The sequence below is a fragment of the Centruroides vittatus genome, unplaced genomic scaffold (assembly GCF_030686945.1).
Source record: "Centruroides vittatus isolate TY-2023 unplaced genomic scaffold, ASM3068694v2 contig_375, whole genome shotgun sequence".
Taxonomy (NCBI): Eukaryota; Metazoa; Arthropoda; class Arachnida; order Scorpiones; family Buthidae; genus Centruroides; species Centruroides vittatus.
In genome coordinates this window covers 849,818-871,845 of record NW_027122197.1, presented here as the reverse complement: position 1 = coordinate 871,845, position 22,028 = coordinate 849,818, and the positions used below count along the sequence as shown (strand labels likewise).

Sequence of the window (22,028 nt, the reverse complement as noted above, 5' to 3'; positions counted from 1 at the left end):
ATTATTCTCAGAACCGGAAGTTCCGCCATTATTGAAACTTAAGACAAATAGAAATTTCTTATAAAAGGTAATTTTTGAAATTTTTAATTACATTGATGTAAACTTAGACATAATAATGTAAATAAAGTTGATTTAAACATGTAGTTTGCATTTTTATACATATGATAATAAATTTATTATAATAATAGACCTTGCAGATAACGACACTTGGTTATAACATCAAAAAATTTCTGGTCCCATGGATGACGTTATAAACGAGTTAGACTGTATATTAATTTTAAAAAACAGTTACTTACCTCCATTCTTTATTCTCCTTGAAATAAACTGCAAGTTATCTGAGTAATGCATTCTATGTCCTCTATGATCCCATGATTTAACTTCAGCAGAAAATGGCGGAATCAGTTCTAAAATATAAGTTATTAAAAAAAAAAAAAAAAAACAACAACAACAACATCAAAAACTATTAAAATATTACCTGTACTAACATTGAGAAATAGATTATATTTATAATTATAAAAAATCTAATGTATATAAATAACAACTCTATAATAAATTTTGAAACTATGATTAGATCATAAAATAAATTTTATGAATATAAACCTAATATTATATGATTTTTTAGTTATAACATGATCTTTGATTTAATTATCATAACTTAGAATTAGAGGTAGGCAACATTACTACAGAATAATGGCATAATAACAATGCAACTTTCTTTTTTCCAAAACATAATATAAATTTAGATTAAAATTTAAAATAAAATGATGTTGAGACTCTCTTAAGAATTATAACGAGTAATTTTTCATGTGTACTTTCATGATTCTTTCCTACACTTTTTAGAAAATTTGTTAACTATTTTTGTTTAAATGAATAATTATTATTACTGTTTTATTTATAAAAAATATAAAATGAAACTATCAATCATTATTATTTGAACTTTTAAAAAAATTCTTATAAAAATAATAGTTTTAAATATTCATATAATAATCTAACATACATGTGAGATGCTGATATTTTAGATACAAATGATGTTACAATCTTTTTGTAGTAAAAGTACTGTTCGGACCGGCAGACACTATTTTGTTTTATTTTATTTTATTTTTTTTTTCTTTAAATAAAAACTACTGAGAGTGGATGCTCTCTCTCTCTTCATGTGCTTAGAAAAAAATAGTTGTAGCATTCGTCTGACGAACATCCTTTTTCTATGTGCCTGATGTTGGTTCTGTGTTAATTCAGGGCTGAACCCCGAATTTATGTATTATTTTGTTCTACTTTTTGTGAAACCACAAATAAATTCATCAGCTATGTGCTGGAGGTGTCTGTTGCATTAATTTATGGTCCACTTCATAATTAGATGCTCAACAAGTACCTTTATTTTATTAAGATGTTATCAATTACAAAAATTTGAGCAGAATAATCAATAGAAAGTTTAAAAAATGTTCTAGAAATTTTTGTTTAAGAATATAACTTTCAATATTTACAGCAAAAATATGAAAATAAATAAATGAATGAATACAATAAAATAAAATAAATAATAAACAAATGCAATGCCAAATGAATAAATGCAATAAATTATACAAACAAAATGGTAACAAAATAAATATAATATTTTAAAAATATTCAATTTTATAATTTGTAATTTGTGTAGTCCAACCTGAGAAGTTACACAATCTATCAATAACTTATCCGATAATCAATGGCATTCAGTTATTATGTTTTGAAATTTAATTTGTTGTATCAACTATTTCCATATCAATGACTGTGTATACATCTAAAAACTACCAATCAACAACAGGACTGTCGATTCAGAGGTTAGTGGCACCAAGACTACTTTGCGTCATTAAATATCGTGACACAAATAATTAATAACATTTCTACTTAAATTTGATTTCAATACTTATGAACAAAAGATACTTCTTCTGATTTTTGGTATGCACCACAGTTACATTTAAATCAATTGACATTCACATAACATAAATGGCATCCAAGATTTCATGTTTAAGGTTACGATAAATGAAATTGTCTTTTTTATTTATAACTTTATTCTTTATTCAGCTGGTATGTTACATAATATAATATTACATTGCATTTGTAGGCATTTTTATGCATGAAATACAGCTAAAAAGGTAAAAGGCTTTTTTTTAGGAGTCAGGAATGAATTAATCCATTTTATATTATTTCTTAAGGAAAAATTTGTTTGTTTTAGAACAACTGTTAGAAATGAATTATATTCAAAAACCAAGGTTTGTCTTTCAAAATAAAAATTTCTAGAGAGCTTTTCCTGTTCGAATATCTCTAACTGATAAAGGCATAAGTGCTTTTACTAAAAACAATTGTAATATTTGTGTTATATAATAATTTTTATTAAAAATTTCACATAAAAATCAAAAAGCGTAGAATATTTAGAAATCTGTAAAAATTTAATGTATAGATATAAAAATAATTACCTTAACTTATTTTGTTCCAGCAAAGTAGCAACAGAATTATGTGAACTTTTTTGAGAAAACTTAAATTTTATATTTTTAATTTTCACTTTAATTGATTTGACATTTTCTGGTAAACTTTTCATTTCTGAAGACAAATGAGTATTACTGTTATAATGTAAATCATTTTCTGGCAGTTCGACTTTTGATCTACTTTCTGAAGATTTACTAATTGGTTTTATTTTATACTGATAATTTTTATGAAATTTATGCATTGTTGGTGATAATTCTTGAACACTCTGCAAAAATTTAAGAAACTTAATTAAATATTTTAAAACATAGAATATTTAATTGTATACATATTAATTACAATAAAACAATTAAAATTTTGAATTTTCCTTTTATATAAATATTAAACAATAGTTATAAAAAATATTTTAACTTATTTTAAAAATTACACTTTATAATAAGAAACAAATATTTTATTAACTTTATTTACTAAATTAAAATTAAATTATAAATCTAAGTTTTCGATTCACACTCTTCTAACTCTATTTAATATAACTCTATTTAATGTAAAGAATCAGTATTTATAAATTTCAGTACATGAGATTATTTCTGTGATAAATTTTATGTGATATTCTGCATTAATAAATCACAATACAATATAACAAATTATTAGAGTACAGAATATAAAATAGAGAGAAAAAAGAAATGTAAACAAGAAATTTTATAAGTTTCAATCACTGCAGTTCTGTAGCTCCTTTGTCCGTATAGAAAATTAATTAAAATAGAATTATTTCAATAATAATTTACCTTATCTTTGTAGAACAATTCATTAATCACAGAATCATCAGGAAGAGAATCTAAAGAGTCATTTAAATCTGCTAACTGAGAATTTGAAGAGGAAGATGAATCACTAACATCAACTATATTCTGATCCTGGTTTATCACTTTTTCTTTCCTTGATCCACCTTGATATCAAATTATAATAAAATTAAATATTAAAAAAACTTACATTACTTTTTCTAACAAAAATAATTGTTGAATTGAATTTATTAAAAAAACATTAATTATATATTATAAATTTTTAATTTTCAAATAATTAAATTATTAATGTTTCTTTGCAATAAGTAACCACAAATGTTTTATAAGAATTTTAAAATCTACGCACAAACTTTAATAACTTTTACTGATTATATTTCATACTGAATGATTAAGTTGAGGAATATTTACAAAAATAATCATTTAATTAAAAATTCTGTATGATAGAAGAAACATTCAAAAAAAAATTTAAGAGTGTCTTCATAATATGTCCTTCTTTACAAGCTCAGAAACAAAACAAACTCACAAGCCCAACTGACCTTTTCCTTTGAGACTCTCTGCCTCAGTATGTAAAACTTATCAAAATCAATGATGCATTTTATCAATAGTGTATTTTGATACTATGTCATCCTCAAAAAATTGAACTTAACAAAGTGTACATACTGTGTAATAACTATTCAACTAAAAAATGAAAATTTATATTAACGAATAGATTAGAGTATATAAACTTTTTTTAAAGACAGAAAAATTTTACAATTTATAAGGTAAGAGTTAGAATATCAAATAAATACAGCAAATGAAATTATGAAGATTGAGGATAATTAAAAAATAAAATTTAATTAATTTAAAATTTACTCAAGAGTCATTCAAAACGTTCTAAGAATGGTGTACAGATGTTTGTAGTATAATTGAAAGTTTTAGTGTAGTAGAATCATAAATCTGTGGTATGAGCATTTGTGAAATTTGAAATCATTCTCTCAATTACTTCATTGTTGACATCTGTTTAAAAAAAAATGTGTTTTGCAATATTTACGGAATTAAAAAAAAATCTAACTTCATGCAATTATTAAATATTTTGTTAAAAAAATTAATTGGCAACAAAAATTCATACAGATATGAAAAATACTTTAGGGGAATTCTGCTCCTTTGTTTTCAACAGTTTCCAAATGGACTACTGAATTTAAACATAGTTGAGAAAGCCTGAAAGATGATCTTCCCAGTGGATATCTAAAACCAAAGTGCATCAACACCAGAAATCATTAAAAAGTTCATGATATAATTTTGCAAAATTGACAATTAAAGGTATCCTAAATTGCTAAATCTGTAAGCATTTCAGATGAATTGGCATTTCATAGTTTGACTGAAGAATTACAGATGAGAAAATTGGATGCAAGGTAAATGCTGCATTTGTTAAGAATTGAACAAAAATACATTTATGCTCAAATTTCTCAAAAGTGTAAGGACCATATCAAGAAAATACAACCAATTTTATCTGAAGATTTGTTACCACAGATAAGACTTTCGTCTACTACTATACATCAGAAACAACGGAGTAGTCAAAACAATACAGAACCTGGATGCTTGACACCAAGAAAGCAAAAGTGTTCCATTTGCAGGAAAAGTCTTGGCATCAGTTCTATGGGATGCTAAAGGAATTATTCTTATATATAAAAGGGTACAACAACAATAGGAGAATTCTACACTAACCTTTTGGACCAATTAGATTAAAATATTCAAGAAAAGACCAGAATTATAACAGGAAAAGTTATCTTTGACAAAGACAATGCCCCTGTTCACAGAAGTGTTCTTATGATTGAAAAAATCATAATTAAAGTATAATTTGCTGCAACATGTACACTTATTTACCTGATTTAGCTTCATCTGGTTTTTATCTATTTACGAACCTGAAAAAATTCATTGTTAGAAAGAAATTTCTTCAAAGGGGTTATAAACAATTATTTTGCAGGGCTCCTGGAATCACCAGGAATGGTATAATGACTTTGGATCGTCACTGGACAAAATGTATTGATAACATGAGACACTATATTGAAAAACAAAAATCATTTCAGAAACACACAAACTATTTTCCTATTTCATTCCCAAAACTTTTGAAATGACCCACATATGTAATATGGTATAAAAACATTACATAATATAGAATAATCTTTATTTTATTCTTTATCTATATTATCAATAATTCTACATGAAAAGTAGAATAGTATGAATAGTAAATATTGTTAGTTACTGAATATCTAACAATTCTGTATATTTAAGAATAGCCTTTAAAATCCTGTTGTTCTCATAACATAAAGCTTCAATTATAATAAATTTTTGTTACACATTCTTCAAACAGTAATCATTTTATAAAGGAAAATAATGCTCATCATTCATATGTAGGAAGTGCAATTTAAAATTTAAATATATAAAACTGATAGGAATTTATAATTTGAAATATATTACCTAAAATATTTTCAATCAAATCTTCTCGACTATTTTCATTAATATGTTTTGTATTTTCATTCTGCAAGAACTTTTCTCTGAAAAATTTCAAAATCAAAATATATTAAATTTACAAAGATCATTAGAAATGAAAAACAAATATATTATAATCTGACAGAAAAATTCAATTTAGTAAACTGCATGTATTAAAAACTTTTTATACATGATAGAACTTGATAGCTGATATATATATATATATCAGCTAATAGTTATAATATTGTTTATTTAATTCACCTGTGAATTACATAAACAATATTATTTCTGATCTGTAAAGCTTAATTTCTGCATCCATAAATCCAGTATAATAAGTCCTGTTAATTGATAAAGTACTAGTAGATGATGTAAGTTTAAATCCAATAAAACTTATAGAAAATTTTATAATAGACATATAGTTTAAATCATTATAAATGTTCCTTTCTACTTTAGTATAATTAAAAATTTAAGTAAGCAATAAAATAAACTATTGCCATCATTACTTTGTATAGAAAATACAGATAAAAATAAAATCATCTTTTTTTCATTTTGTATATTCTGTATTAGTAACTTTCTCAAGAAAACTATATTAAATCATATGAAAAAATATTTTGTTAAATTATTTAATATGTAAATAATATAAATTTATATAATTATGTAAATTTATTTTAATTGTATAATCAGTATAAATGTCTAAATCTTACATACAAACTTTTACTTTGTAGTAATGACACTATCATTGCTTCTCTTAAACTTTTTGCTCTTTCTAATAAAAGAGTTACTAAATCTGAACTCTCTGATAGATCATCAGCTGTATGCTTCATTATTCTGTGATAGTGATTCAACGAAGATTTTCCATTATCTTCACTTTGTTTAATGTTCTGATTCCTTCCTAAAGTTGATGTAAGGTGCTCTGTTCGAAAACAAAAATCATTTTTGAAATTCAATAATATAAATAAAAATTACATAAATATTAAAACTTTTAATTATACTATCCAATCTTATCACTTTATCAAAATAATTTTGATTAAGTTATATTTATTTTGCTATTTGTAAACATCTGTATTGTTAATTAAAATAAACTTTATATTTTATTCAACTATTTTAGCAAAATGTAAAAGATTTTGTACATTAAATTTCATTATGCTACTAACTGCTTCATAATAATGTATGTAATGAATTTCATAATGCTACTTTTTATATTAAAAAATATTATATAAATAGACAGAAATGTCAAAAATGTCACTAAAATATACACAAATATTATCATCTTAACAGTTTATATCTATGTAGATATGTGCATACAAACATTCACAAGCACACATACAGTGTTTCATTAGGCAATTGAATTCTGAATACCAAGTTTTCTCCCCTGTAAAAAAATAACAATTTTTCTTATAAGCTAAGATAAAAAATTTTTTATATTTTAGTGAATTCCTCAAAAAACATTATATACAGAAAGCATCGATATAAACTTCCTCAGATGAGAGATTTAGCAAATTTCTTATGTGGAGAATTCTAAATCTTCAGAAAGAATTGAAGTTTTTAATTGTAACTTAGCAACTATATTTTAAAGTTAGAATAATAATATTTAATAATCAATTATACTTCAAAGAGGCAAATGTAAACTTTGAAATTTAGTTAGGCTAACTGGATTTTAAATATGTCTACAACAAAGATGATGAATAAACAATCAAGGTAATTTTGTCTTTTAAGTATATTTCTAATATATCTCCTTTGAATCAAAATGTTAAAACTCATTTCAAGCAATTAACCTTTCATTCATTCCAGGACTAAATCCTTTCCCTTTTAACAAACATTTTCAGGTTCATTCATAAACCTTTGTCAAGCTTTCCAAACTTAAACATAAAATTCAATGCATGTGTTTTATTTAAATACATTTGAGGATGATGTGTTTGGAACAATAATGAATTAAATTACAACTGTAGTATAAACACTGCCAGTAAAATATATGTTATTAAACTATATACAGGGTGGGCCAATGAAAACGAAATGGCAGAGTTATCGTGTTCGTCCAAGCAAATCGCTCGGACAGGTCGATTTTATTCTCGGGAGGACATCTTTTGCAATAAAGTTTTTGCAGTTCTGAATACAACAGACAACAAAAAATTTTAAAAACTCATTTATTTTTTATTAACTAAACAAACATTTATTTCAAAAAAAAGTAACACAAACTATTAACAAACATAAAAAAAATCTTTTAAGCTAGACCACATATGCAAGGAAAAAAAATTAATAATAGTTTTTTTTAAACTCAACGGTTAATCGTCACAATTGTCGATATTGGTCGGATAATAACCCAAGCATATTTCAAGAAGTTCATAGCCAAACTCCGCAAAGGCTAAATGTGTGGGCTGGAATCTTTGGAGATCGACTACTTGGCCCAATTTTCCTAGATGGTAATTAAACGAGAGAAAGTTATTTAGATTTACTTGAAAGTGTTGTACTGTACTGTACATCCATTACTTGTTCATATCGTCGAACACGATGACCGATACTTAGAAGACCACCTTACTTTCCAACAAGATGGAGCCCCCTCATTATGCAAGACCAGTTACAGAACACGGCTTTTTCTGGGCATTGGATCGGACGTAGAGGTCTTTTAGAATGGCCGGCTAGATCCCCAGATCTTAGTCCTCTTGATTTTTTTCTTTGGGGACATTTAAAAAGTAAGATCTATGCAACCAAACCAAGATCTCTTAAAGAATTATGACAAATTATAGACGAGTGTTGTCAAATAACACCCGAAACTTTCTGAAGCATAAAAAAACATTTTGAATACAATTTGTATTATTGTATGGAGGCTAGTGGTGCTCAATTCGAACATTTATTGAATACTTGATAACTCTTTCTTAAGTTTGTTACTTTATTTGAAATAAATGTTTGTTTAGTAAATAATAAATAAATTAGTTTTTAAAATTTTTTGTTGTCTGTTGTATTCAGAATCGCAAAACTTTATTTGAAAAGATGTCCCCCTTGAGAATAAAATCGACCTGTCTGAGCGATTTGCTTGGATGAACACGATAATTCTGCTGTTTCGTTTTCATTGGCCCATCTTTATAATGCAGTTCATGCATGAGCAAATAGATATATACTCCACTGTTAGTTGCTAGTTTGACACCTTTAAGGGAAAATATATCAATAGAAAACATGCTGTCATCATCTCTATTGCATGGAAGTATGCAATGAAAGGGAATCACAATGCAGATGGAGCTTATAGGCAACAAAGTAGCATGCTAACAGTGGAGTATATCTATATGTAGTCTCAAACATTCATGTATGATGATATAATATAGATATTTAAATAATTACAACATATGCATCAAATTTTGTTTTTTATTTGGAAAGTCTTACAAAGGATTATGAAAGAATCTGAAAACATTTGCGAAAAGGAAAAGGATTCACTACTGGAGTGAATAAAAAACTAGTTGTTTGAAATGAGCTATTCTTCAGTTTGATTTGTTAAATTCATACTGAAACTGAATGGAAAGTTTCATTTCTGTGTATTGACTATATTTAATGTCAATATTCTATAACTCCTGATGATAATGCAAAACTTTTTCAAAACGTTAGTATTATTATATAAATATAATCTCACTAAATATTTATATCCATCATTCAATCATTCCTCTAGGAATACACATACACAAATGACTGAACATTCTAATACAATGATAAAATACATTTATCTTAATTACATAACTAGAAAATTCTATTTATATTTACATTTACAAAAATTACATTTAATATTTGTCTACATAAGATTATTTCATAATATTTTAGATATGTGATGATGAGAAAAAAGAAATATAGATACAAAACTAAATTACTAAATCACTCATTGAAATAAGTTACATTTTATTTCAAAAATATTTTAAAATTATTTTTTATTATTCTTCAATACAAACTATTATTAGCGAATTTAAAGGATATTTAATCATTTTTGAACGAAAGTATGAAATTTAATATTAGTAATAGAAACCTTATTAGGAAAATAATCTTATGGACAAATATTAAATATAATTTTTCAAATTTAAAACTGTTATTGATAATAAAGTAGGACACAAAAGTTTATTGTTAATGATTTAAAGTTTTTATTGTATCAATAAATCAGTATGACAGTTAACCTGTAACATCGCAACATTTTTAAGATAACTAAGATTTTAAAGATTAAAAACCTTTAAAATTTTAAGTAAACATAAAAGATAATTCTGTAAAATTAGTTCAAAAATGGTGTTTATTTATTACGTGCTATTGAAATTTTTTTTAAATCTCCATCCTGTAGACTCTGAGATCCATTTTTAAGATGCTATCTCTAAGTTAAACACAATTCTTTTATAAAATATTAATAAATGAAAATACGCCAAACCTTTAACTGGAGAAATAGTGATTTTAACTTGTAGTTCTGCTATTTTCACTTGTGAAGAGGAAATAACTGAAAATTTTCTGAAATACATAATAATACTAACATAAACATTTTTATATGAATATTAAATATCGTAAAACTTAATCTCTTCAATTGTTTGATGAAATAAACTATTTAAATGATTCTTTTCTAATTGATTTAATCTAAACTTTCATATTGCATTTATTTAATTTTATTTCTTAAATTACTATTACTAATTTCATATTTTTTATAAACATTTTCTATTAATATAATTTAAATCACTTTTGTGTAAAGTTATACGAATAATTATAATAATTCTGGTTCTAATCATACATATACAATAAACCCTGGATTTAACAGGCAGCAATTTAACAGATTTCACATCTCACAGACATAATTTTTTCTATGAAAAAAATTTAAAAATCTTGCTTTGCTTTGGTACAGCATGTTAAAAGATTGGAACAAAGAATCAATGAGTATAAATTACTCAATGTTCATTATATTATTATTTAATTCATACTTATACATAATATTTTAACACACCTTAAGTTTGTTATTAATATATGCTTTTAAAACATTTGATTTAATGGACTTTTGGCAATAGCAGACACCCTTACCCCAATTAGACAATTAAATCTACAGTTTACAGTATATATATTGATAAGGATAAAGTCAATGCCATGTTATTACTGAAAATTCTATGTATTATTAACCGACATTTAAAATATGTTAATGAATTATACTAAATAAAATATAAAATATTATATGGAATAATAAGTGTTATAATAATCATAAATATTAGATACTAAATGATGATATATTATGAATAAATCTTTGATATAATATGTGTGTGAAGTGTAGAAAATTGTAATAATTTATATCTTTATGTATTAATTATTTTGTGTTTCATTATATTATTGCAATGTCACTGAAATAAAATCATTAATATTGATTATTCATATTTTAAATATCATATGTGTCCAATTACTTTGATATTTTCATATGTGATTTTTAATTAAACTCGTGATGGTCTAAAAAAATTGAAAACATTTCAAACAGTTATGAAATTCATTATAATATTAAATAAATACAATTATGAATGTAGCATGTGTTTCAACTTATGTTTTCTTAAGTAATTTTAAAATAAAATTTTTAAAATGTATTTCTCTATTTTTAGAAAACTGTTAAACACAACAACATAAGTTAAAATAAGTTACAATTTCTAACTTAAAACAAGCCTAATTCTGACTGTTTTTTTACATAATATTACTACTTATCTATTAAAATTGCTTACTATTGCATTAATACAACAATGCTATGTATCATTGTATATTAGTATTATCATATAATTTTACATGATGACTATTTTAATAAACTTCTTAAAAACATTAAAAGTGAGCAGCAATTAGCAAATGAAGATGCTTACAATATTACATTATAAAGCAATTTCTCAGGCATACAACAATCTGCATAGTAAATAATAAACTAGAGTAAGATAATACTATTTTTTTGAATATAGCTCCATCATAACTTATAATTCAATACATTTCCACACAAAAAGAATTATACGGTAAAATATAATTCTTAATGAAACTTAATCGAAATTTTTCTCCACTTTTAATTAGATGAAAGTACTTTTTTATTCATTCTTGTCAAGCTCACTCTATAATATCTAAACTTTCATCTTTATGCTGGAAATTTTATTTATAATCATCACAAAACGTTTTTTGGTACTATTAATGAGCCCTTGTCAGGTGTCATATCTTTCCCTTTTAAAATAACCCAAATTCTCTGAATGCTTTCAAATTAAGATTTTTGAAAATATCCAACTTCATTGAATCATGTATCTCTGGTCTTTTAATTTGTTCTAATTTCTTTTGAGTGTTGAGATATGCCATTAAAAAAGGAATTAGAATAAATTAAAAGAAAATACTACTACTTGCGTGCCTTGATAATACATGATTTGATGTAAAGTTCAATATTTTCAAAAAATTTGATTTGAAAGCATTCAAAGAATTTGGACACTTAAAACAGAAAGCTACAACACTTGGCAAGGGTGCTCATAAATGACTGAAAACATTTTGTGACAATTATAAATAAAAAAAATTTCCAATAAAGCCAACCACTGCCATACGCCATCAAGTTATATAGCCCAGTGTCATACAGCAGTGGTTGGCTTTATTATTATAATGTATCAGGTTTGCGAAAAGTTGTTTGTTCAAAAAATTTCCAGTGTAAAGGTAAAAGTTTAGATACAAATATTTCTGCTTAGCTTTATTAATTTTTGAATATTTATTTTATTTTATTATGAAAATTTTTTGAATAATAATATATATAATAAAAATTATAAAAATTCATACCCAACAATAGAAGCATCTTGTTTGAGAGTAGATACATTCACAACTGCTATTCCAATAACTGTAGCTGAAGACAATACCTGTAAATTAATAGTTTCCATATCTGAAATAAATGAAATAAATAGTTAAATTTATGTAAAATTTGAAATTTTCAAAATACATTTTGTAATTTTTAATAATTTACTTAATTTATTTTATCTTTATTAAAAATAATGGTTAATGTTACCTGTAGTATCGAAGATGGCGACGGGGAAAAGTTTTTTCCTAGATACTAGATGGCGACAGAGAAATTTCTTAATTTGCATAATGTGACAGATAGTATGGGTACTCCCCCTAACGTTTAGATCACTCGGTATTCTACTTCGAGATTATCCATTGTTAATCTGCTTCCAGATTATCACTCAATAATCTGATTCGAGATTACCGGAAACGCAGCCGTCTTGAATGTAGGGAAAAGAAATTTCCCCGTTGCCGTCTAGTATCTAGGGAAAAAATTCCCCATCACCATCTTCGATACGACAGGTAATATTAACCAAAATAAGTACGTAATAAAGCAATAAAAATAAATAAAAGTAAGTAAAAATAAAGCAATAAGTACAAGTGTCATTACATTAATTATAATAAATAATAATAATAAACAAACTTTTATTAATTTAATACAAGTTATATGCAATACATAGAATTTATCATGTAAAACATATTTTATTTCTGATATTTAAACATATTTTTTAAAACCATTTCTTTTTATAAATATAAAAAATATTTTTCTTTTATATTAATCATCTTACAATTATTTTGTTGAAATTTATATATTTGAAAATGTCTGCTTACTTTTTCAATTTGATATTTACTGTATTTACCCAATTTGTGATTCAAAAAATGTTTCTTGGCTTAGAATCGATATCATTAATACAGTTGGTAAAATAGGTGATGCCCTTTACCAATGTAATCATAAGTTCGGAACAATATCGCCAGAAGCTGCCACAGGTAGGTTTCTGCAAATTTTGTATGCAGATGTGGAAAAGTATTTGTAAAGAAGCACTCGTTGGTGTATTTAAGAAGTGTTTGATCTCAAATGTGCTGGACAGCACAGATGATGTTCTGTATAAAGATAGTGATAAAGAATCTAGTGAATATGAGACATCTGATGACAACTAACCAATTAAATGGTGTAAAATTTATTCCTTATGCTTGATTAATAAATATTTCATTTTTTATTTATTTTTGTTTTTGATTTCCTAGAGTTGGCTTACAATCAAATAAATACGGTAAGTTCAGTCATAAAATATTTCTGGAAATTTGTTAATCATTTCATTTTAAAACTGTGCTTATGTTGTATATGAAATATGATGATAGTTACTTGAATAGTTAAGTTTTTGCAAAATATTAATATTTTCTAATATTAACCTCTATATCTTGATACACAATAACACCAATTTCTGTCTTACTGAAGCATAAAAATAGCTTTTAATAGTCTATTTGTTATACCAGTTATCTCAATGCTAAACAAATCATCTAGTAAACTAGAAAGCATACAGATAACTGGTATGAGACTATTAAAAACTGTATTTTGTGCTCGAGACAAACAGAAATTGGTGTAATTGATATTTTCATTAAATTTTGGTTATTTAAGTGCAATTATCTCTAGTTTTGTTGTAATTACTGAATATAAAGTTATTATAACGAAAATAATTACCTTTTAAGTAAGAAGAAAACTGTAATGGTGCAGAACGAATTTCATATCTAGCTACAGTCCTTGGCATTATATAAGCTTCACTTCTTTGAATGTTGGAAGGAAAAAAAATAGATCCATTAGATTTTTCACCCCACCACAGAACTTTAATGTAGATAACTTCATTAATATGATTCTTAAAATTCTTTTCCCATATAATAAATGGAATATGAAGATATAAATAGCCAGTTATTGGTCCTTCGACATCAGGTGGAAGACTTGTATGAACTATCACATCTGCCATCAGAAAAACATTTAATCATGTTTTCATTTCTGAAACAAAAACCATATATTAGAATTCTTTACAATAAGTATTCTAAATCATTAATCTTCAATATTACATAATATAGTTAACAATTTCATATACTGTTATTATACATTATATAACCATGCCTTATCATATAAAATCCTAAAGTTAATAACATTTAATAGTGAATTGTAATTTGGTTCTTGTAAAACTTAATTTAACTTCAGTGTAATTTTTGTTATTTTATCTCCTCTCTTATATCTATAGAATAAATATAAAATAATCTGTTTTCTAACTTACAAGGGTTAGTGTACCTTAAAATAAAAGCTAAGAAATAATATATCTAGTTAAACAATTCTTTTTGATGATATATCTTCCTAATATACTTGTATCTCTCTTAAAATGCAAAATTCCTCTCATTTCAAAACTATAATAAAGCACTTATATATAATAACTTTAACTTAGCAACCTATATACTTTTTATTTGTACACAATTCATATCAGAAATGATATACTATATATATATATATATATAGTATATATAGTATATATAGTATTTGATCTCTGGAAACAGGTTATTTATATATTCTAGCCCAATGGTTCAAAAACTATCAAGATCTACGGATCTCTTCAAAAGTCAAAATGTTTGTAGACCTATATATTAATCTAATCATACAACAATCACCTAAATATTTGGGCTTAGAATATTTAGGCAATTGTTGGATGATTACATTAACTCATCGGGCTTCGAGGCTTTGGGATGTGTATTATCTATATATTAATCATACGTTTGTGTGATGAAAGTGGTCTGTGAGAAAACAATTTGTATATATACTAATTATATTGGGTAAATAATATTCTATAATGAAACTTGTAATTCTCTTAACATAATTTTAAGTAAAATAATACAGATAATTTGAAAACATTTCACAGATACACTGCAACTATTCTATAGACCCTAGTTACAGAAACACTATTCTAGTATATAAGATTTTTAATACACATATTTAGAAATAGTGTGTGAATTTATCAAATTCTTAAACTAAATTCTATAATAATTATTATCAAAACTTTTATGATGAAAAATAATACTTAAATCTAATAAATAAATAAAATTTGTTTCTAAATTGCTCAAAATTTTTTGAGCAAATTCAACTTTTTTAAAATAAAGATTATTTCAGAAATTCAAATGTGAACCAATTACAATTAATTCTATATTAAATTCAATCTTTCATATAATGGAACTTGCAAATCAATGCATTCATATAAAAAATATTAGGTTGAGTCATAAATAAGTTCCGTTTTCTAAACTGAAATTTATTTGCCAATAAAATGTACAAAAATAGACTTTAATCTAACACATATTCACCATCATTATTAATGACTTCTTGCCATTTTTCGGGCAACTTGTCAATTCCCCTTGCACAAAATTCTGGTGGTTTCGAATCAAAAAACTCCTGGATGAACTCCTGAACCTGGTCATCATTTTGGAAGCATTGCCCTTGTAAAGCATTCTGCAGTGCCCGAAAAAGATGGAAATCTGTTGGTGCCAGGTCCAGTGAATATGGTGGATGAGGCAAAACAGACCAGCCAAACTCCAAAATTTTTTCTTGTGTAATCTTTGCTGTGTGTGGCCTTGCATTGTCATGCAATAAGGTGATCTTTTTTCTGTTAACAAGTGCAGGATGCTTTTCATGAAGTTTTAGCCGAAGTTGCTCTAACTGTTGTATGTATACATTTGCAGTAACAGTTTCATTGCGTGGCAACAACTCAAAATGGATAATTCCTTGACAATCCCACCATACACATAACAAAATTTTTCTTCCGTGCACACTGGGCTTAGGGTCTGGTTGTGGCTGATAATTTTTGTCAACCCATTGTCTTTTTCGAATAACATTTTTGTATGTGATCCACTTTTCATCTCCCGTAACAATTTTAGCCAAAAAAGATTCCTTTTTTGCCAAGAAAGCAAGGTAGCAGCTATCGACCTTCTGTCAGCTTTATTCCGTTCACTGAGGTTATGTGGAACCCAAACTCCCAGCTTGCTTACTTTTCCTAGTTTTTGGAGGTGACAATTGATGGTTGATTGGGATGTGTGCAGTTTCTCTGCTAACTCCCTCGTCATTTGCCGTGGATTCTGCTCAATCAGGACCTTTAAAACGTCGTCGTCAAAGTCTGAGGAGCGGCCTGGTCTTTCTTCATCTTTTAAGGAGAAATCACCAGAACGAAATTTTGTAAACCACTTTCGAACTGCTCTGTCTGAAATTACACCACTGCCGTAGACATTGCAAATCTTTTTTGTTGTTTCTGTAGCGTTATTGCCGAGTTTAAACTCCCACAACATGATATGGCGTACATGCACTTTCAAATGTTCCATTTTAAATGAATTCAAAAATAATTTTTTATTACATTATTGACACTTCAGTGTTAAAATTTACATTTATAGACTATTTGCTAATAGCCACTAATAAAACTCAGTTGAAGCAACACAACATCTGGCAAGTATTTGACAGTCATTTACACTTACTCGCTAATGGAACTTATTTATGACTCAACCCAATACATCCACCAGTGGCAGAGCCAATAAAACCACCAAACACCGGCAGTCAGTTGCAAGTCTGCACCCGACCCAACAACGTGGAGTTTTCCAGGTTTTATTCACGGGCCTAATACCTAAACAGGTGCCAGTTTCAAAAAGTCTTCTTATGAGGTAAGATTTGAGCTCTGAATTAGGGGTTGTGCATCCCCAGAATTGTAGACCTTCCTATACGAGCAAAAAAAGTCAAAAGAACCATACCCGTTCACGTGACCCTTAGCAAGATATTTGCCTCCAAAGGTCAGTTTTTAACACGTATCATTATACCGTGCTCTGCATCATAAAGGCTCACTGTTGCTTTGCAAATAATAGTGTGCTTCGATGCTAGCACCTCACTTATATAGTTTTAGGGGGTGTGGGCTCACCCACACCCCCTAAAACTATATAACATCAAGTATTCCGCGAACTATCAAGTGGGCCATTCAAAGCCGGCATAGTCACGTGCTCTAAATAGTTAAACACGATAGTCTTAGCAGAGCGACGTGACTCGCAATACCTGATTTTGGGGGTTGTATCTGGCGAAGGATCACTCGTAGAGGTACGGTCTTTTTTGCTCCTATAGGTACGGGGGGCTTTACGGACGCAACCGTCTATTCAGAGCTCGAATTGTACCGAAACGGATGTACAATTACACCCCCATTACCTTATCGATTTCCTACAGAAACTACTTACAATTGGTCATTTTCTCTCACATTTTTATATATATTTGCTACTATTCATTTGAAATATGTTCTACGGTTTCCAAAATAAATGATCAAATGTCGCGTTTAAAATATTTCAAACAATTTATTCACAAACGCCGCTTGTATCAAAATAAACTTTGAAAACATCCGCCATTATTCTGCAACGCGCCCCCTAACGAACAAAATTGTGAATTCGTTTAATTTTAAAAGGCAACAGTGTTGCCAGGATGGGTTCGTAAACTCGTTCGACTTTACGAATCCATTTTTCTTGAAATTTTTACTCTCCCTCCCCCTCTTGTGTCCCAGTTTGCCCAAATTTCCGTAACCCCTTCCCCTCTTCAGACATCTGACAAAACTCGACCCCTCCTTAAAAACCTTTATCAGTTTATGAATGACATATGTAGAAACGGGAACATACAAAAAATTTTAAAATAAATGTAATAAAATGTATAAACTGTATAAAATTTAATGAAATAAATGGACGTCCACGAGACAAATTAATACATTGCAGATTGCCTTATCAACTGTCGCGTAAAGATATCGCCGCATCTATTTTTGCCGATAACGGAAGTTTCTCCGTCTAAACTCTCCCGTTGGAAAGCAAAGTGGGTTTCTTAAATTCTTGTTCACCAGATTCAACACCCGCTACGGTCGTCGAATCTGGTTAACAAGAATTTAAGAAGCGTGTGTCGTTTCGTCGTGTAGAAAGTAAATAGATGGTAATGGCTGTCCGTTGTAATGGTCTGTCAATGGCTGTCCGTGATTCGGTGTGTAAATAATCGAATTATGTAATATCGTTCCAAGCGTGCAATGCAAGTGTCAGTTGATGTGCGTCGCGATTTCCACAACGAAAGACAGCGTGAGTCAAATCGCGCCGAAAAAATTCCTAACGAGTCTCAGTCGAATGCCCATCAAATTAGTTAACGCGTATAAAGGCGAGATTGTTTCCTCCTGCGCACGGTTCGCGATATATGACGGGGGACGATGAACTGTGCGACACTCAAATTTCCGTTGTGTGTGACGAACCACGCGAGTAACGTCCGTTGGCACGCTGATTGGCTTTTAAAGGGGCTTTCGAGAAACGGTCTCCGCAGTGGTCTCATGGTGTAACGGTAGGCACTCTGGACTTTGAATCCAATGATCCGAGTTCGAATTTCGGTGAGACCTTTAGTTTTACGTTTTTTGTTGTCGAAGGTTGTGGGTAATTCCACTGGTCTTCAAAGCGGGGAAATGCAAAGTGATACTTGGAGGTACGCCAAATTTTCCTTCGAAATACCGTATGTACTGTACGTGTGTTTAGCCTGTCTAATCTTAGTCATTCTCCTTGAAAAAGACTTGCGATCATGCACGGAAAAAAATTCAAATTGCGGGTAGCAGGAATTATGTATTTATAGTGAAAGTTCAGCAAATTTTTCTGACACGTAAAAAATAAAGTAATTTATTCCATAAACATAGATTTTATATGTACATTTTTCTAATTTATTTGAAAAGTTTTATTGCAGATGAGTGAGATTCATTTAGACTCAACATTCCTTTTAATTCCTTGTCTGAATATGTATTCGAGAACTCAAAAACAATAAATTTTTGAACATATAATAACAGGTATATATTATATTATAGGAGATACAACTTATAATTATTTTCGTCTTAAAGGTACGCGATCAGAAAAGTTTGGAGATCCTTGCCCTATTCGATTATGATGCCTTAATTAATATAGAAATTTGTAATTGTCACTTTTATTTTCCTGTAATGTTAGCTTTTATTAGAACGTATTGCACTTAGATGGCTCCACTCAAAGATCTGTTTAGGTTGTTTGGAGGAGCAGACGTCTCTGGAAATAGTAATGTTGTATCACCAGGAAGCGCGAATAAACAGTAAATCCACGAAGAAACAAATTTAATCGTTCTTAACGACATGGGAGTGAGCAACACAGCCAATGAAGGGAGGATCTGATCGCTTTGATCGTCATGATTAAACAAGAAACAACAGTTGTTTCGCACTTATAATAGCTTAGAGATTCGTTAAGTACTTTTTAAAGTATTGTTTTTATCCTAATAACTTATTTTCTAAAATTATTGTAAATGCGTATTTGAGAAAATACAGCATTCTGTATTTGTCTAGTTATGTTAAAAAATGACTATTAATCAGTTATAATCATTTGTTATAAATTTATTCGATATTTAAATGCAAAGAAAATAGATTATTTGCCGCTCTCTTGGTTTATCTATAAACTTTCATAAATTTCATAACCATTCTCGCCTTTTTTCAATGCAAAATTGTTCATTTTGTCTCGAAAAGGGGCGAGTATGGTCAATTTGGTTATCAATAATTATATCATCAACCCAAAGATCAACTCTGTTTGCACCGATTATCCGCAAGTTTCCACAGAAAGTTCGTGTATTTTCCGGTACTGTCGTGCCAAGGACGACGCCAGCCAATGGGTAGGGGGTGGTAAGATGATGTAAATTGATAGAGGATATGAATTGTATGTAGGTAAAATAGAAACGATTCATAAAGTTTTAATCATTTACTATGTACCGGAAAAAAAATATCTCAAATAAAACATTTTCTTTAACTTACAAGAAGCCTAAGAAGATTATTTTAATTAAAACTTAGCATTTCGATAACTTTTTCGAATTTCTAGGGGAGGGTAACTGCCCCTCTGGCTGGGGCAGAGGGGCAGTTACCCTCCCCTAGAAATTCCTTGTGTCGTGCCGCCATTAAGATTCTGCAAGAACTACGGAACTTCAAAACTGTAGATTTGAAAATATAATTGATTTTGAAATTCCTAATAGAAATTCGTTCGTAGCGGCCACTTTTTAATTGTAAGGGTTTTTATATTTTAAATCGTTTTTACACGAGTTTAAATTTTTTTATAACGAACAGAAAATTTACGGAATTCTGTAGAAAAACATTATATAAATTCTGTTGTTTTCGCTGTACTTTAGGCGAAATTGTAAGTTATCATTCATCATATAATCATTCAATTAATTTACCGATGTTTACAATTAAATGATTCTGCGATTTTAGAATTTCGAATCGGAAAATAAATTCTCACATTCTAGTGGAATTGATTCATCAAAACAAAAACAAAGCATTATTAACAACGATTACGAATTTAAAGAAGTAAGAATGTGAAATTTCGGAACCGTTTCGGAACTCGGTCTAAAAGACGGAGACAAATGAATAGTTCCGATTCTGATGAAAAAGTGGCTTTGAAAGCCATCAAGAAGAAGCGCTTTTGCTATGAACATATATGTTTTAAACTTCATATTCGATATTCTTCAAGTTCGAAGTTAAAATAATAGAACATGTTTATTAAAATTTTATATCATTAGTACATAAAATGTTTGTTCTTGATTTCAAAAATTATGAAATCCACACATCATTTATTGATGATGCACTAAGAGAAATCGATGTTCTATAAACATTAATTAGAGATATCTACAGAATATTTTTAATTTGTATTTAGTATACATCAAGAAAGTTTCATTTATAGCGGCGAGAAATAAATAGAAAACAAACTGAATGGGCATCCGCGTAGAACCATCCAAAAATTTTGGCTTTAAGGCCAATTAAAATAACGAGTCGTTTTTCTATTTTGACACCAGAGTATTGGAATTTCTTTCCTGTCTCTTAATGTACAAAACTGTTCCTTATTATTATTTGTTTATTTAATATATTATTTAATAATTTTTGAAATTTGTTTGTGATGAACATCTATCCAATGCGATGAGTCAATTCTTTTTTCCTATATCCAGAATGTTAATAATTAAAGTTGTTTTCTGCTATGTTCTAAACATATATTGAATAAACGTGAGAAAATGATACGAAACGTGTCGCGGAACGAAAATATTGCATCGTCTCGCCTATTCACCAGATTAACTAATGTCATTTATTTTTAAAAAATTATACTTTTCATTTAATTCGTTACATTTTATATAGTTTTTGTTCTCCGGCTGTTTAAACCGGGAAAAAGTATCCGGCGATCCGGCATAATCACCCCCCTCGGATTTTTACATTTTTGGACTCAGGGTCCTTGAAACGGCGCGAAATAAAACAAAAAGAAAAAGAAAAATCCGGATAATTTCCATATGTGTAGATGTTAGTGTATATGTGAAGGACACGAATTTGTTCAAACTATTTAAAACTTACGATCCTAAAACGCGTCGTGAGCAAAATAGTTTCAATTTCTCACCGAAATAATATATTGTGTAAGAGATATGGTACATTGTAAACCAACTAAAACAATTTATGTGCAAGTGTCCTGCGTACAATAAGAAAC

The 22,028-nt window shown here is 28.0% G+C and overlaps 3 protein-coding genes across 4 annotated transcripts in view; all 3 read right to left on the bottom strand.

The window, feature by feature from the left end:
- The window catches only part of LOC136975558 (uncharacterized), a 54,292-nt gene extending 53,869 nt beyond the window's left edge, over positions 1-423 (bottom strand). Inside the window, exon 1 of the mRNA XM_067270636.1 lies at positions 297-423. The gene's annotated coding sequence lies outside the window, so the exon portion shown is untranslated. The remainder of the gene's footprint in view (positions 1-296) is intronic.
- Positions 424-2,435: 2,012 nt separating this feature from the next.
- Positions 2,436-17,896, bottom strand: LOC136975581 (C2 domain-containing protein 3-like). 2 transcript variants are annotated; one of them, XM_067270666.1, is made up of 8 exons: positions 17,733-17,896; positions 14,182-14,490; positions 12,489-12,588; positions 10,111-10,187; positions 6,429-6,633; positions 5,709-5,785; positions 3,240-3,397; positions 2,436-2,722 (listed from the first exon to the last, which is right to left on the bottom strand). In XM_067270666.1, the coding sequence occupies exons 2-8, from the start codon at positions 14,459-14,461 to the stop codon at positions 2,444-2,446; spliced, it is 1,176 nt and encodes a 391-aa protein (XP_067126767.1). In that variant the 5' UTR covers positions 14,462-14,490; positions 17,733-17,896; the 3' UTR covers positions 2,436-2,443. The 2 variants fall into 2 exon arrangements, with proteins under 2 accessions (XP_067126767.1, XP_067126768.1); XM_067270667.1 differs by having other exon boundaries at positions 17,753-17,896.
- Positions 15,814-16,841, bottom strand: LOC136975592 (histone-lysine N-methyltransferase SETMAR-like). Its single transcript, XM_067270676.1, has 2 exons — positions 16,515-16,841; positions 15,814-16,455 (listed from the first exon to the last, which is right to left on the bottom strand). Exons 1-2 carry the CDS (start codon positions 16,839-16,841, stop codon positions 15,814-15,816), a joined length of 969 nt encoding a protein of 322 aa, XP_067126777.1.
- Positions 17,897-22,028: the final 4,132 nt, after the last annotated feature.